This window comes from Lissotriton helveticus, chromosome 6 (genome assembly GCF_964261635.1).
Source record: "Lissotriton helveticus chromosome 6, aLisHel1.1, whole genome shotgun sequence".
NCBI classification, from domain to species: Eukaryota; Metazoa; Chordata; class Amphibia; order Caudata; family Salamandridae; genus Lissotriton; species Lissotriton helveticus.
Genome location: NC_136067.1, coordinates 47921254 through 47935275, shown reverse-complemented (window position 1 = coordinate 47935275; position 14022 = coordinate 47921254). Strand labels below are relative to the sequence as shown.

The window sequence follows — 14022 nt, the reverse complement described above, 5'->3', positions numbered from 1 at the left end:
TGAAAATGCCTCCGTGTTCTCCCGGCTCAAGCCTCAGGAGATCTAATGCTGCGCGTTTGCTCCAGCCTCGTCATTTAAGTCCTGGTAAGGGAAAAGCCTATTCCACTGACTAAAGTCCCCCCCAAGATGGCGGCCTGTCTAACTCACGAGTCTGAGTTAGTTCCACCTACGGTTCCAGCCCCAGTGCAACAGAATGTCCGAATTCGCTCAGTCCCCGCTGGCGCAGAAGGTGTACATCTAGAGGGATATGTCCAGGCTTTGTTCCGAGCAGTTGTAAGCACCCTGGAGGAGAACACTGTTAAAATAGATCGCTGCCACTGTTTGGGGCACCCTGCACAATCAAACCACCCCCCGGTGGACATTCTGGTCTGCGTAAACGACTTCAGAATGAAGGAGGCGATTCCTAAGGCGGCTCGCTGTAACCAGACGCTGCAGTTCAGAGACCACTCTCCACAGCTCATCCAAGATCTGGCGGCCAGTACTCTTCAAAAGCGGAGAGACTTGCTTGCTTATTGCTGGGGCCATCTGTTCCGCATCATTTTTCGATATGAAGGCAAACTCCATCAGCTCCGATCTCTAGCGTCGACCTGCAAGCTAATAAACCTAGACATGGACAGCCTCGCCTCCCAGCCCTCGGCCAAAGGGAAGTGGGCCCCAGCTACTCACCAGCGGGCCCCACAGTCTGGGTCGAGGCTCGACCGCTTACGTCCTGACCCTGCAACAATGGTCAAAGAGCGATCTGCGGTGCTACGGACTCTCTCCGACGTGGAGGGGACTTCCTGGACTCCAATGGCTGAGGTATTGATTGATGGGTGAAGTGCTCAGCATGATTTGGCCTGGGGGGGACGGGTTTGATTATTTTAATGATGTGAGAGGTCCCTTGCTTTCTTGGCTGCCTCCATATTTCTTGGCCCCCCTTTGGGATGAACACTGTATTCTTCCCTTCCATTTGTATTTGGATCTTGTTTGAACAGTTTTTGGATGGTTAGGGATCCCTCACCGATGAGCCTTTTAGAATTTTTCTTTCAGGCATATTCAGACAGTCTCCAAACTAACCAGAACACCGCAGCCAGACTCATCCTCAGGACACCACGTCACGAACACATGACCAAACAACTACGGGCCTCACAGGCTCCCCGTCAAGAAGAGGGATACCTTCAAACTCCTCACCCACACCTACAAATCCCTACACACTATCATTCCCCAAATACCTCAACAAGAGAGTCTCCATCCACGTACCCAAGAGGAACCTCCGCTCCACCGACCTCGCCCTGGCAGAGGTCCCCCGCATCTGCAAAAACAGAGCAGGCGGGAGAGCCTTCTCCTACATCACAGCCAAGACCTGGAAAGGGCTCCCTATGGACATCAGACGCTTCCGACCCTGGACATGTTCAGGAAGGACATCAAGACCATGCTCTTTGGCTGATCCAGAGCTGAACTCCCCCCCTGAGCGCCTTGAGACCCTTACGGGTGAGTATCGTGGTTTATAAACCCCTCATTGATTGATTGAGGCATTGTCTCTCATAGTATTTACAGCTGTATAGCACTTTACTTTGCTTGTTAAAACTCAGTGGTACAATACTCAAACCTACATAGAGCCGCAATCCCCATCACATATATGGAGATTAAAATAGTTAACCTCAATGTTCGCTGTCTTAATCAATCAATCAATCAGAGTACTTGTAAAGCGCGCTACTTACCCGTGAGGGTCTCAAGGCGCTGTTAAGCAGAAGTCGATACTCTCCTTACTTGAGCACTCTGGGGGAGATATGTGTCTGCTTCAGGAGACTCACCTACTCTCAAAAGACACACCTAGAATGCAAGCTAGAGGGTTTCCTTGTCAGTACTAATCCCCTGGGATAGGCAAGAGGGGTGGTGTAGCTATCTTATTTTCCAAGTGCTTTGGGGGCACGGTGTTGGGTTCTGTGGCTGAGATTAAGGGGCGTTTCCGAGCTCTGAGGGTACGGATGGGTACATTTCACTATACAGTGGCTTCAATCTACTCCCCTAACGAACATCAAGAAGATTTCTTGATGTAAGCAATCCCCAAGGTGCTTCACACACCTGACCCTGCATTAGTAGGGGGGAGAGAGACTTGAACTTGGTGATGGATTCGGAGATGGACCTCTCTGGTCTGAGGATGAGGGAAGCGGGAGCCCTGTCAATTCCTGTTCGGGAATGGCTTGAGGAATGCGGATTGGTAGATGCTTGGCTTGCACCCTAACGACCGTGATTACACATATTAATCTGTGGCACACAAATCCTACACTCACTTGGACCCCATTCTTGTCACTTCTGCCACCTGAGAACGCACCCAGGCTTCCTATATTGGAGTACATTCACTCTCTGATCACGCACACATCACTCTGACTTTGCGCACTTCCTCCCTCACACCATAAACGCCACAGTGACACCTGAGAGATTCAATGATGTCGTCCCTGACAATTGTAAATGTGCTATGGACCACATTGACTGATTATATATCCCTTAATGATGACGGTTCCACTGCTCTGTCCTCGCTATGGGAGGCACTTAAACTAGTTGCCCGGGGGCATTAATCACTTAAAGCTGCACACAAGAATAGCGTAAGAAGGGCTAAAAGAGAGGAGCTTGAATCGAAAGTTAAGGAACTAGAGGTAATTCACAAACGCTCTGGAGCCCCTCGAATATGGAGACAAGTGAGGAAGGAATGGCTCCGCCTTCGGCGCCAAGATTTGGATAGAGCTGAACATGCAGTAACGTGTCTGAGGCATAAATACTTTGTGGGAACAAATAATGGGGGTTGCATGCTAACGCATTGCCTGCGCAGCAAGCAACATGCACAAGCAGTAAAATGGTGCTGTAAGCCCAGGGGGTGGAGGTCCCCGAGGACCTTGGAATTGCTGACGCCTTTCTGGCCTATTACTCAGAACTATACTCTGCTGAGCCTTTGCTTTCCTCATATCCACAGATCTATGTAAACGGGTTGGCAGTCTCTTTCCTCCCATCTAATGATGCTGAAAATCTTGATGCCCCTCTACTTATCAAGGAGGTGATAGCTGCGATTGCCCGATTGAAGCCATTGAAGGTGCTGGGACCTGATGGGTTCAGCGCAGTTTTATATAAGACTTTCTGCACTGAATTAGCTAACTTGCTCACTCGTTTTTTTGATTCATTTGCAGATACTGATACGCTCACCAAATCAATGCTCCAAGCTTCGATTACCTTGATACCCAAGCAGGGACCCTTTGCTTTGCAACTCATATCGACCGGTCTCATTGCTAGATGTTGATGGGAAGTTATTTGCTAGTATCCTTGCCCAGCGTTTGAACCCTTTGATGCCCGGACTAGTGGATCCGGATGAGGCTGGATTTATCCCCGGTCAACAATGCTGGGACAGCTCTAAGTGGATTTGTCATCTAAACGATAGGTACGGCAGTCCTGCGAGAAGGCCTTGCTATCAGTGGCCGATGCTGAAAAGGCATTCGACCAGGTGCACTGGACTTACTTGTTCACTACTTTAGAACACTTTGGTATGAGCATACGTTTCTGTAACTGTATTGTGAGTATATATAACTTCCCTAGCGCCTCAGTCAAGGTGAATGGTATACGATCTCGGGCTTTCGCAATCGGTGGGGGTACAAGACAGGGTTGCCCCTTATCACCGTTGCTCTTTGCTCTCTACATGGAGCCCTTCACACAAAGACTTCGGGACAACCCTAACGCAAGGGGCATTCCATTTGGCGCTGACCGACATTTGATCAGTCTGTATGCAGATGATGTTATTTTTTCAATCGCTCAGCCCTTGAGTTCTCTTACAGCTATTGTGGCATACTTGCACCCCTTCGGCCTGGCATCTGGTATTAAAATCAATTAGCAAAAGTTGCAAATATTGAACTTGACTTCGAAGCTGAGCACCCTGGAAATCCTACGTGCTCAGTTTGATTTTGATTGGCTTACAGAGAAATTACATATCTGGGGCTGGTCCTCAATAAGAGCCTAGCAAAAACCTCAGAAGCAAACTATTCTACATTACTCGCACGCATATGCAAGGATTTGACACAATGGCAGCGACTGTCGTTGTTGTAGTTAGGCAGGCTTGCTGCAGTAAAGATGAACGTCTTACCAAGGGCACTATATATTTTTCAGACTCTTCCCCTTCTGCCGCTCCTGAACATCCAAAAGGAGAGTGAGCGTTTCATCTGGGGATCGGTTTCCCCTAGGTTGCAAAAAAATCTGTTGCTGCACCCAAAAAGGGAAGGTGGCGTTGCATTGCCAAGGGCACTATATATTTTTCAAACTCTTCCCCTTCTGCCGCTCCCAAACATCTAAAAGGTGAATGAGCGTTTCATCTGGGGATCGGTTTCCCCTAGGTTGCAGAAAAATCTGTAGCAGCGCCCAAAAAGGGAAGGTGAAGTCGCGTTGCCAAATGTGAACCACTATTTTCAGGCATCGCTACTAAGATACATGGTGCAATGGAACAGACTGAGTCCGGAGAAACACTGGGTATTTATGGACCAGACGGTTGTGGGGCACCATATATGGAGGGAGGTGTGGTTGTCTAGGTCTTCTTGAGCTTGGGGGCTCTATTCTTCTCCGGTAACATGGCCAACCCTGCAGGTCTGGGACAAGGTGGCATTGTCTGCAAACCTCACAACGTTCCTGTCACCTATATTCCCCATATTCTCAAATCCTGACTTCCCTCCTGGTATGGCTAAGGGGGTAGATACACGCTGGGTGAGCGGAGGATGCAAGCGATTAGGCTGTCTTTTTGATCATAATGGCTACATCCATTTCACACAACTCGCAGTTGACTACGACCTATCCACCTCAGATCACGTTCTCCATACACAAGTGCTACATTGGGTATTGGGTGCATCCACGTGTCCCCTAGTTGGCAGACCAATATTCCAGTTCGAAAAGTGGTTATTTCTTCAGAAGGACGACCATAAACTAATTTCTGAAACATACTTGTATCTTTGCCAGAGCATTTGTAAGGTCAGATCTGCGAGTCAGAAACATTGGGAGGCGGAAATTGGCCAGAAACTCTCAGACAAAGAGAGGGAGGGCATTTTTCATAGGACTCACCATACTGCACATACCATGGGTCATAATAAACTTCATAAAAACTCATTTCATACTGGTATTACATCTCCTCTCGATTAATGAAGTGGAACTCTCAATGTGGTGGGTTATGTTGGCGAGGATGTGGTAGCCCTACAACTCTCCTTCATCTGCTAGGAATTGTCCTAAACTCACTAGATACTGGGATAAAATCCTAGATGAAATAGATAGGGCCTTTGACACCACTATTCCAAGGTTCCCTGCCTATATAATACTGGGTTTACCCAATACACTGACCTTTCCTCTACGCTCAATTAAAGGTAGACAGATGGCCCTGGCACTTAATGCTGCCCATCGGGTGCTCTTATCTTGTTGGAAGACCAATAGAATCCCGGAGCACACACAGTGGCTCCACCAATTGTGGTCCTTTTTGTGAATGGAAAAATTGTCAATGGCCACCCTGGGGGATAAATCTATACGAAGATCTGGGCTCCCTTTATATCAATACTCTCCTACAAGATTCAAGACCTGACCTGTCCCGCCTATTTGAGCATTTTAAAACTGATACAGGACCTGCTGGGGGAGACTGAGACCATTGCTTTTGCTCCCATGAGTGGCTTTGCCCTTGCTCCTATTACTGAATCTTGGCTCATTCGGAGAGGAATAAGGAGGGGTGGGATTAGGGTTTCTGGTCCCACTTGTGTGGATCTAGAAGTCCTTTTCTGTGTGTTGTGTTGATGTTTATTTGTTTTAAAAAGGCAGAGATTTTGGTTTAGTAATAGTTGCTTCCACCTAAGGTTTACACTATGAGGGCACTTCGCACCTCAAGACCTGAAGTTAGTGTGCAGTTGGGTTGTAGGAGGCTTGCTATGTATTTAATTTGGGTAAGAAAATGCCATATTTACTTGTTCCATTTCTACGATGACCCTTAACGCAGCCAGCATATTTGGTTGTAGGCAAATACGCAGTGTACCGTTTTAATATACGCTCTGCTAATAAAAACCTATTTAATTCTAAAGCCCTAGGTAGGTGGTGGTCCCCCGGTCTCAAAGCACCTTAGGGTGGGTGCCCCGTGCACCCCATACTTTTATTAAAATGCCCCAGTTTCAAAACAAGCGTTGGAGCCCGCATTTGTTTCTTCCTTTCAATTTAGCTGCAAATCCATGGATTTACCCATGAATCTGTGGCAAAATTGAAAAAAAACAAGTTTTTAATCCCTGGCTGGGTCCTTCTGGGACTCCACCACCACATCTAGGGGATCAGAGTATTCCGCCCCCTTTTCTTTATTTTAAATGTTTTTTGTGGGACTCTGCTCAAGCCGAGTCCTAAAAGCACTGAACAGATTTACACCAAATAACAAAAAGCACTCTTTCTGGACAAAGAGCTAGCCTTCTGCCACCTTTGGAGTAAATCGCTCCAGCAATTCGGGTTGTAGTCATGTTCAAAATTCCCCATTGAAATTAAGGTGTTGAGACAGAATATCGAATTGGAAATGTCGACTTACACAAATATCGAGTTGGAAATATCGTAATTCAGAAATATCGACAGCAAGAATACGGTGGTCAAGAATATTGAATTTAAGGTAAGAAAGATCGTTTTAAAAAATATAGAAGTCATTAATATTGTTTGCTAAAATATAGTTGTTTAAAATATCGAATTTGTAATAAGTGTTATGTATTTGAGTTTATATTTTAAAAGTATGTAATGTATGTTTTTTTGTATAAGTATTGTTTCTGTTTTTTTAATAAATGTGTTCCATTTTTAGTAGTTATGAATTTTATTTTAATTACCTTTTGGATTTTTTTTTCTTCTGTAGCAGGTTGTGAGGTTATAGGGGAAGAGAGTGGGAAATGCATTAATGATTAATTTTGATTTATTTAATTTGGATTTTTTAGTGTTAATTTGTGGGAAGTAATTTATTTTTAATTAATTAATAATAGGTTGTTAATTAATAGAAATTAATTGATAATTATGGTAATTAGTTGATCATGAATATTAATTAATATATTTATAATCTAATAAGGTTTTTGTTTAAATTCTTTTGTTAGTGAGTTGTATCGTCATAGAGGTAAAGTGTGAGGAGTAAATTAATGTTCCTTACTTTATAATTGTTTTTAAATACTATTAGATTTTTTGTTGAAAAATAAGTTTTAGCTGTTTAATTAATTTTTTATAGTTTATTTTTAGCTGTGGGTTATAGGGGTTAGAGGTGTAAAGTGTGTGGAGTTATTGTTTGAGTTTTAATTTGTTTTTTAATTAATATTTATTTAATTGGTAATTCATTATGTTAATTAAGGAAGTAAATAAAAAAAATTATATGTGAGTTGTGAATTGTGTGGTGATGTAGGGTAGGAAATTAAAAAAGTAAATTTATTTTATAAATAGTGTTTTATTTCTAAATAATTTCTAATTAAAAATATTTATTTTGTTTGTAAATGATTTTTTTTATTTAATTTAATATAATATTTGTAGGTATTTGTCATATGTATTTATGTTTTTCACATTATAATAGTTTCTTTTAATTTGCATTTTAATTTATATATTTTTTAATTTATTTTGTTTTTTAAATATTTTATATTGTTACTCCTCTGCAATCCAACACTTTCCCTATTGTTGCACTCACTGGAGTGGGAATAGTAATTTTTACCCCTACTGTTGCACTCACTGGAGTAGGAATAGTCATTTTCACCCCTACGCTATCCAACACTTTCTCTACTGTTTCACTGTTTCACTGACTGGAGAGGGAATACTCATTTTCTACCCCTTCGGTACCCAATACATTCCTGTTGCACTCACTGGAGTGGGCAGTTTAAGTTTGAAGATTTTTTAAGAAAACCACATTTTCCCAGGTGGAGGAGTCGCTCGTGGAAGGGAAACAACACACGTCCCCCGGCAGTAACACCACAGCGTTCCCATATCCTTTCACACTGCAATCTGTCAAACGCGTTTCGAGCCCAGATGGCTCTTGATTAGTGGGTTGCATCAGGATAAGTGAAACAGCAACGTAATGCTATGTATCCATATTTATTTAATTATCAGTCCTGCCCATATGGGCGTTAACACATAGCATGCTGGTTATGATAGTCCTTATGATAACGGGACCCTAATACCAAACCCTGGCGTGAATATTGCTGTCCTCACTCAAATGAAAAACCCTAGTAGGATAATGTTAAAAAATTCAAATAGTTGGAAATGATAAGTGATTCCGCTGTTCTGTCACCAATTAGACTCCAGGCATCAGTCCCCTCCGCTCCGAAAAGTGCCCACGGTTGCGAGCACTGGATATATATATACATATTTATTTTTTTTGCAGAGTTTTTATATAGCGCGAACTAGACCCGAACCGAATCAGGTATCAGAGCGCTTTACAGATTTTCCAGTTACGTTGAATGAGGACACACTTTCATTTTAGGCACGGGGAGATTAAGTGATTTGCCCAGAATCACAGGAGGTTTTTTGGCGTCGTTACCGAGACTCGAACCCAGATCCCCAGGTCCGAGGTCGAGCGCCCTAGCCGTTAGGCCAACTCCTCTCCCCTATATATATATATATATGTGGGAGAGGGATATATATGGGATATATATATATATATATATATATATATATATATATATATATATATATATGCATATATATATAGATATAGCAATTCATTGCAGGGTGCACAAATTGAAAGAGTCTGTACCCGGAGAAGTTTGAACTCAGGCTTTATTTATCTTTCCTGCCAGCAAAGAGTCTCTGCATACCGTCCATTTCAAATAAGCGCCGGACGCGTTTCAAGACTGACGTCTCTTCATCAGCGGCATGTTGATTTGGAGCTGCTTACACGTTTCCTCACGCGCACCTAGATAAATGCTCACCACTGTGGGCGTGGCTTATTGCAGAGCCCTCTGGCTCTTGTAGTGCGCTGTGATTCTTACCCTTGTGGGCGTGCAGGTAGTTCAATGCAATGAATTGATATATATATATATATATGTGTGTGTGTGTGTGTACACACATATATATATATGTGTGTGTGCGTAAATTTTTATATAATCTTAAAATATACTTTATGCTCTATATTAATTTTATTATTTAATAGATTTAATATTAAATGTTTTATTTTATATATATATCATTTGATATTTTGTACAACTATATTTTTTACATCAATATTTTTGTGGTTGATATTTTTCTTCTTACCTGTTTAAGTATAGGGAGTTGATATTTTTGCATTTGATATTTTTCCATCTATATTTTTTTGTTCTGTATGTTATACCTCAATAGTTTGTCAATGAACCGAAATTCACATTAGAAAATCACTTTTTTTCCTCGCTCGCACTTGCCAATGGTAGGTTGCGAGCTCGAGCTGCCGCTAGGGTTGAATTTCTACATGAGCGGCAGGAAGATCAGCGCAAACTCCACAAACTACACCCAGGCCCAATTCAGGGATCTTTAATGGCATTAGTTGGCATTAGTTCACAAACACTCCTCCAGGGATGGGATTGCTTGGGTATCAAATTTAATGTTAGGGAATCTGCTGCTAGATATTTCTATCAGATGAATAAGTTACTTACCTTCGGTAACGCCTTATCTGGTAGAGACAGTATCTAGCTGCAGATTCCTTATCAACACTCCCATCCTCCCAGTTCTGCGAACTGTTTGTCTTGTCATGTAAAACATCCGTTTCCTGGCATTCAAATCCCTTCATTAGGACTTCACAACAGTTTGACACAGATATGTCTGTTTTTTGCACACTGTTTCCACAGGCAGTTTCTATAAGGGACTCCATATTTTCGGCGCGTAAAATAGTCATGTAAGAAACTGTTGTCAGCGTATCATGGTAGGGCTTATATGGACTCTATCGACGTCACATCCGGTAGACGATGTCGCTATGGAGTTGCTCGACTCCCTTCATCGACGCGCAGAGGTACTGCTATAAAAAATGTTTGAATCCTGTCTGGTACCTGGGGTGAATTCAATGGTAAGAAATCTGTGACTAGATCCTGTCTCTACAAGATATGGTGTTACCAAAGGTAGATAATTTATTAATCTCATCACCAGCACATAATTAGGGTACAATGGTGAATGTAGTTCCACTGTGGATTGAATAAAGGTGTGTAGAATAGGGAGACATATGTCCGAAAAGCTTTGCATTGGTTGCAGGACGTCTGAACTTGCAGTAAATGTAGAAACCTACAAGAATGTTGTGCAATGATTTTTACTATATAGCTAATTTTACATATGTTTCTGTCTTAATATTTCCAGTCGCTCAACATTTTGGAGGGTGTGATTCCCACAAAGGAAGCAGGAGGTATAATGGGTCCTGAACATCTCCAGAGGCTTTTTTTGTTTGCTCTCATGTGGAGTTTAGGTTCACTTCTAGAACTGGAAAGCAGAGATAAACTAGAAGCCTTCCTCCGAAGTCATGAAAGTAAACTGGATTTACCAACGGCTGATCCTGCATACAAACAACCAATATTTGAGTTTTTAGTCAATGAGAAAGGTAAGAAAGTCAATGCATCAATTTCTATATATTGAAGGCTAACATCAGCTAAATACAATAGAGAATTTTCTAATCATGTATTGATTTGAAGCAACTCTTAAGAAAAAGCTGAGATCTTTAGAATGTCTTTCTGTGCGATTGAGGGTATACATTTCTAATTGAAAAAAATCGTTTTCTGATTCCGCACTTTGGGCCAGATGTAGGTGGCCAATTACCGGTCGGTAACGGCCGAATTCGGCCGTTACCGACCGGTAATTGGAATTTGAGATGTAGGTCACTCAATTTTACAGAATCGGTAAATGTACCGATTGGTAAATGTACCGATTCTGTAAAATACCGAGTCGGTATTTTTACCGAATCGGTAACATTGAGATGTAGGTGGGACTCTTCTGAGTCCCACAAGCCTTACCGAATCGGTATTTTACCATCAAATCCTATTTGATGGTAAAATACCGATTCCGGTGTGCATGCACATGTGTGCATGCACACCTGTGCCATATGACAGGCAGACCTGCCCTTAGGGCAGGTATGCCTGCCACTTGGCACCTGAACCCGTTTTGGGGGTGCTAGAGGGTGTCAAAGTGACACCCCCTGCACCCTTGTAATTACCGATTCGGTAATGCCCATTAATTTCTATGGGCTTCAAAGCATTACCGGTCGGTATTTACCGAATCGGACAAATACCGAATTTTACCGATTCGGTAAATGCACATCTGGATTTACCTACATCTCGGTACTTATATTTTACCACTTCTTAAATACCGAATCGGTATGATTCGGTATTTAAGAGGTGGTAAAATAAAATGACCTACATCTGGCCCTTTGAGAGTTATGTCTCCAAGTATCAGACTGGTCTGGAAAAGGTTTTCCTTCAGCAGCTAATCTTCAGCATAGCCAGGTTGTGCTCTGTGGCTCCAGCCACAAATGCACTCATCATAAACAATCTTACTGGTGTATAATAGGTGCCAACCTGTGAGGTAGTATCAGTTCAGGTTTTTTGTGACTCATCACAGCAGTTCAAAGCTCTCACTCTGCGCTTTACTGACTACATTACTCCCAGCTTCAAGTGCAGCTAGGTCAAAGCTCTGCTACAATGGTTTTAGAGTTCAAACCCACTGTCTTGCAAGTGGATATAGGAGGCTGGCTTAGTATATTGTGCACACTTGTTTAAGTGAAGCATCTTGCACTAATCAAGCCTTATGGTGATTTTAGTGGCCTTAGACAACCATAGAAAACTCTCTAAGTGGTACCTGTGGAGAGCAACCTTCAGGCTTAGTCCAGAAGGAGTGTTGAGCGTCTTGTTTTTCCCAGATCCAATAATATAGTGTAAGTTAAATGAAACAGAACCACACAATGTAGTTATGAATATTTACTTCAATTGTAAACAGCAATACACAGTGGTATCCAGGGGTAAACCAAACCATATACTAAAGTAATAGAATGCACATTGTGACCGAAGTTGGGACTTGAACCAGAAGACTCAGAAGAGCTGGGGCCACAAGGAACCACCCAATATAAGCCCCCAGGAACCCCACGAGGCTGTGAGCAGAGTGGAAACATAGCCACATACTCAATACAAGCCAATGGGAATGTCGCAGTTATAGTTTTCAAGAAGAAGGACATTTTCCAGTGGACTCTGAAGAAACCCAGTGGAAGACAGAAGTTTGGAGAATCACCTCACCCATAGATACCCCAGGAACCAGGATACCTACACCTAGGGAAGCCGGGTGCATAGGTATTAAGTGACGTCGAAAATCGCCGTAGACCACAATGGTGGACTTCAGGCAAGATGCCGCTGGCAAAGGAGGCGGAAGAGTCAGTTGCAATGCAAGGGTGGATCCTTGAAGTGAAGAACCTGCAAGCAGATGGGACAGAGTCTGTGCCACTCGGATGTGACCAGGAGGTACAGAAGAGCAATGATCACCAATGACAGAAGATGCAGGAGTCATGATGGTGCCCTTGTGGCTGCAACTGTGAGGACCAGGGGACTCTGTGTTCACTTACTGTCCCGCGTCGGAAGTCAAGAATCAGGTGGTAGGTGTCCGAAAGAAGCACCTGCAAGCCATGGCAGCAGCAACAGACATGGTAAACTAAGAAGGTGCAATCTTGGGACCAGCAAGGTCCAAGGGACTCACCAAGTGCAGGAGAGCCAGAGCAGGCCCTGAGCAAGCAGGGGAGCTCATTGAAGTAAAAGAAGACCCTCAAGAGGACCCACAGGCCAAAGGCACAGGAGACACTTGAGGACCTTGAGCAGCTCACCAAAGATGCAGGCCCTTGTTGCAGAGGATGCAGTGCGGACACATACCTTAGCAGGAAAAGATGCTGGAGGCTGGAGCTTCTTCTAGCCCAAAGAGCTCTAGAGTACAAAGCCAACAAGCCTTGGCAACTGCAAGTCGACAAGATGTGCAAGGATTCTGTTCCAGCGGTTCTGACGATGGATACTGGCCTCAAACTTGCTGACAGGACATTGCAGGCCTCAAGAGAGTTGCAGAACCACCACCTGTGTTGCTAAGCCTTTCGGGGTCTGTGGGACATCAGAAGCAGAAGACCGGTCAGCTTCTCTGCGGTTCCTGCAGATGCAGCGGAGTGACTTCTTCACTCCAAAGGAGATATTTTTTGGGTGTCTTTGATAGCCACAGGCCTGGTGAGGAACTGGGATGGAGCACAGATAATACAGAAGGCTGGTGGGACAATGAGACCAGGAGTAGCAAGAGTTTTCCTTGGTGCTGTCTTGGTTCCAGGCGAGTATCAGTGAAGTCCAGGTGCCCAGATGATTGAAGTTGAAGTGGTCTTGGGTTTGAATCTTGTCCCACAACGAATGCACAGGCAAGCCCTTAAGTACCCTAGGGAAAGGGTTGGAACAATTCAAGGGTCCTTTCACGAGCAGAAACTGTGCAAAGAGACGTAAGCGCGCATGCAGAGCAGCTGAGCTGAGCTGAGCAGTTGAGACACGGAGCCTGGGAGCAGGGCTGAGATGCGGAGTAGCGGGAGCAGTGAGAGTAAAGGGGGATGCAGGATGCAAAACGGCGCGAGCGGGGCACTGGAAGCACTGTGCGAGCGGCCCCTGAAGTGGCAGTAGCAGTGAGTGGTGTGATGTGTGCTGAGAAGTCGATGGGAAGTCGCGACACAAGGCAGTCTGCCATTCACAAAAAGTTACAGGCAAAGTATTATCATTGGCCCTTTGAACCCGGTCCCCGCTCCCTACTCCCACTATCCATACCCTAGGCAACAAGGTCAGCACCGACACTGTATCCGGGAGAACCCAAAGGGGAGAAGCATTCAGCAGCAATTAGCAGCAACCAGCAGCAGGCAGGAACAAGGAAGAGAGTGCGCCCGCCGTTAGGGGCGGCTCCAGAGTGTGTGCCCAGTGAGACTGTGGAAGCGGCCCATCTAGGCTGGGTGTGGCTTGAGGCTTGACAGTGAGCCCTGCTCTCTTTCTACTGCCCTCCAGCTCCTTCATGCTCTCTGCCCCTCAATTCTTCTTGACTCTTCTC

At 44.1% G+C, this 14022-nt stretch overlaps 1 protein-coding gene across 7 annotated transcripts in view; it reads left to right on the top strand.

The window, feature by feature from the left end:
* The window catches only part of DNAH8 (dynein axonemal heavy chain 8), a 10041960-nt gene that overhangs the window by 6176945 nt on the left and 3850993 nt on the right, over positions 1-14022 (top strand). For all 7 annotated transcript variants that reach the window (XM_078647354.1, XM_078647353.1, XM_078647356.1 and 4 more), the window contains one exon: positions 10291-10528. In XM_078647354.1, coding sequence (XP_078503480.1) covers positions 10291-10528 — 238 coding nt within the window. The remainder of the gene's footprint in view (positions 1-10290; positions 10529-14022) is intronic.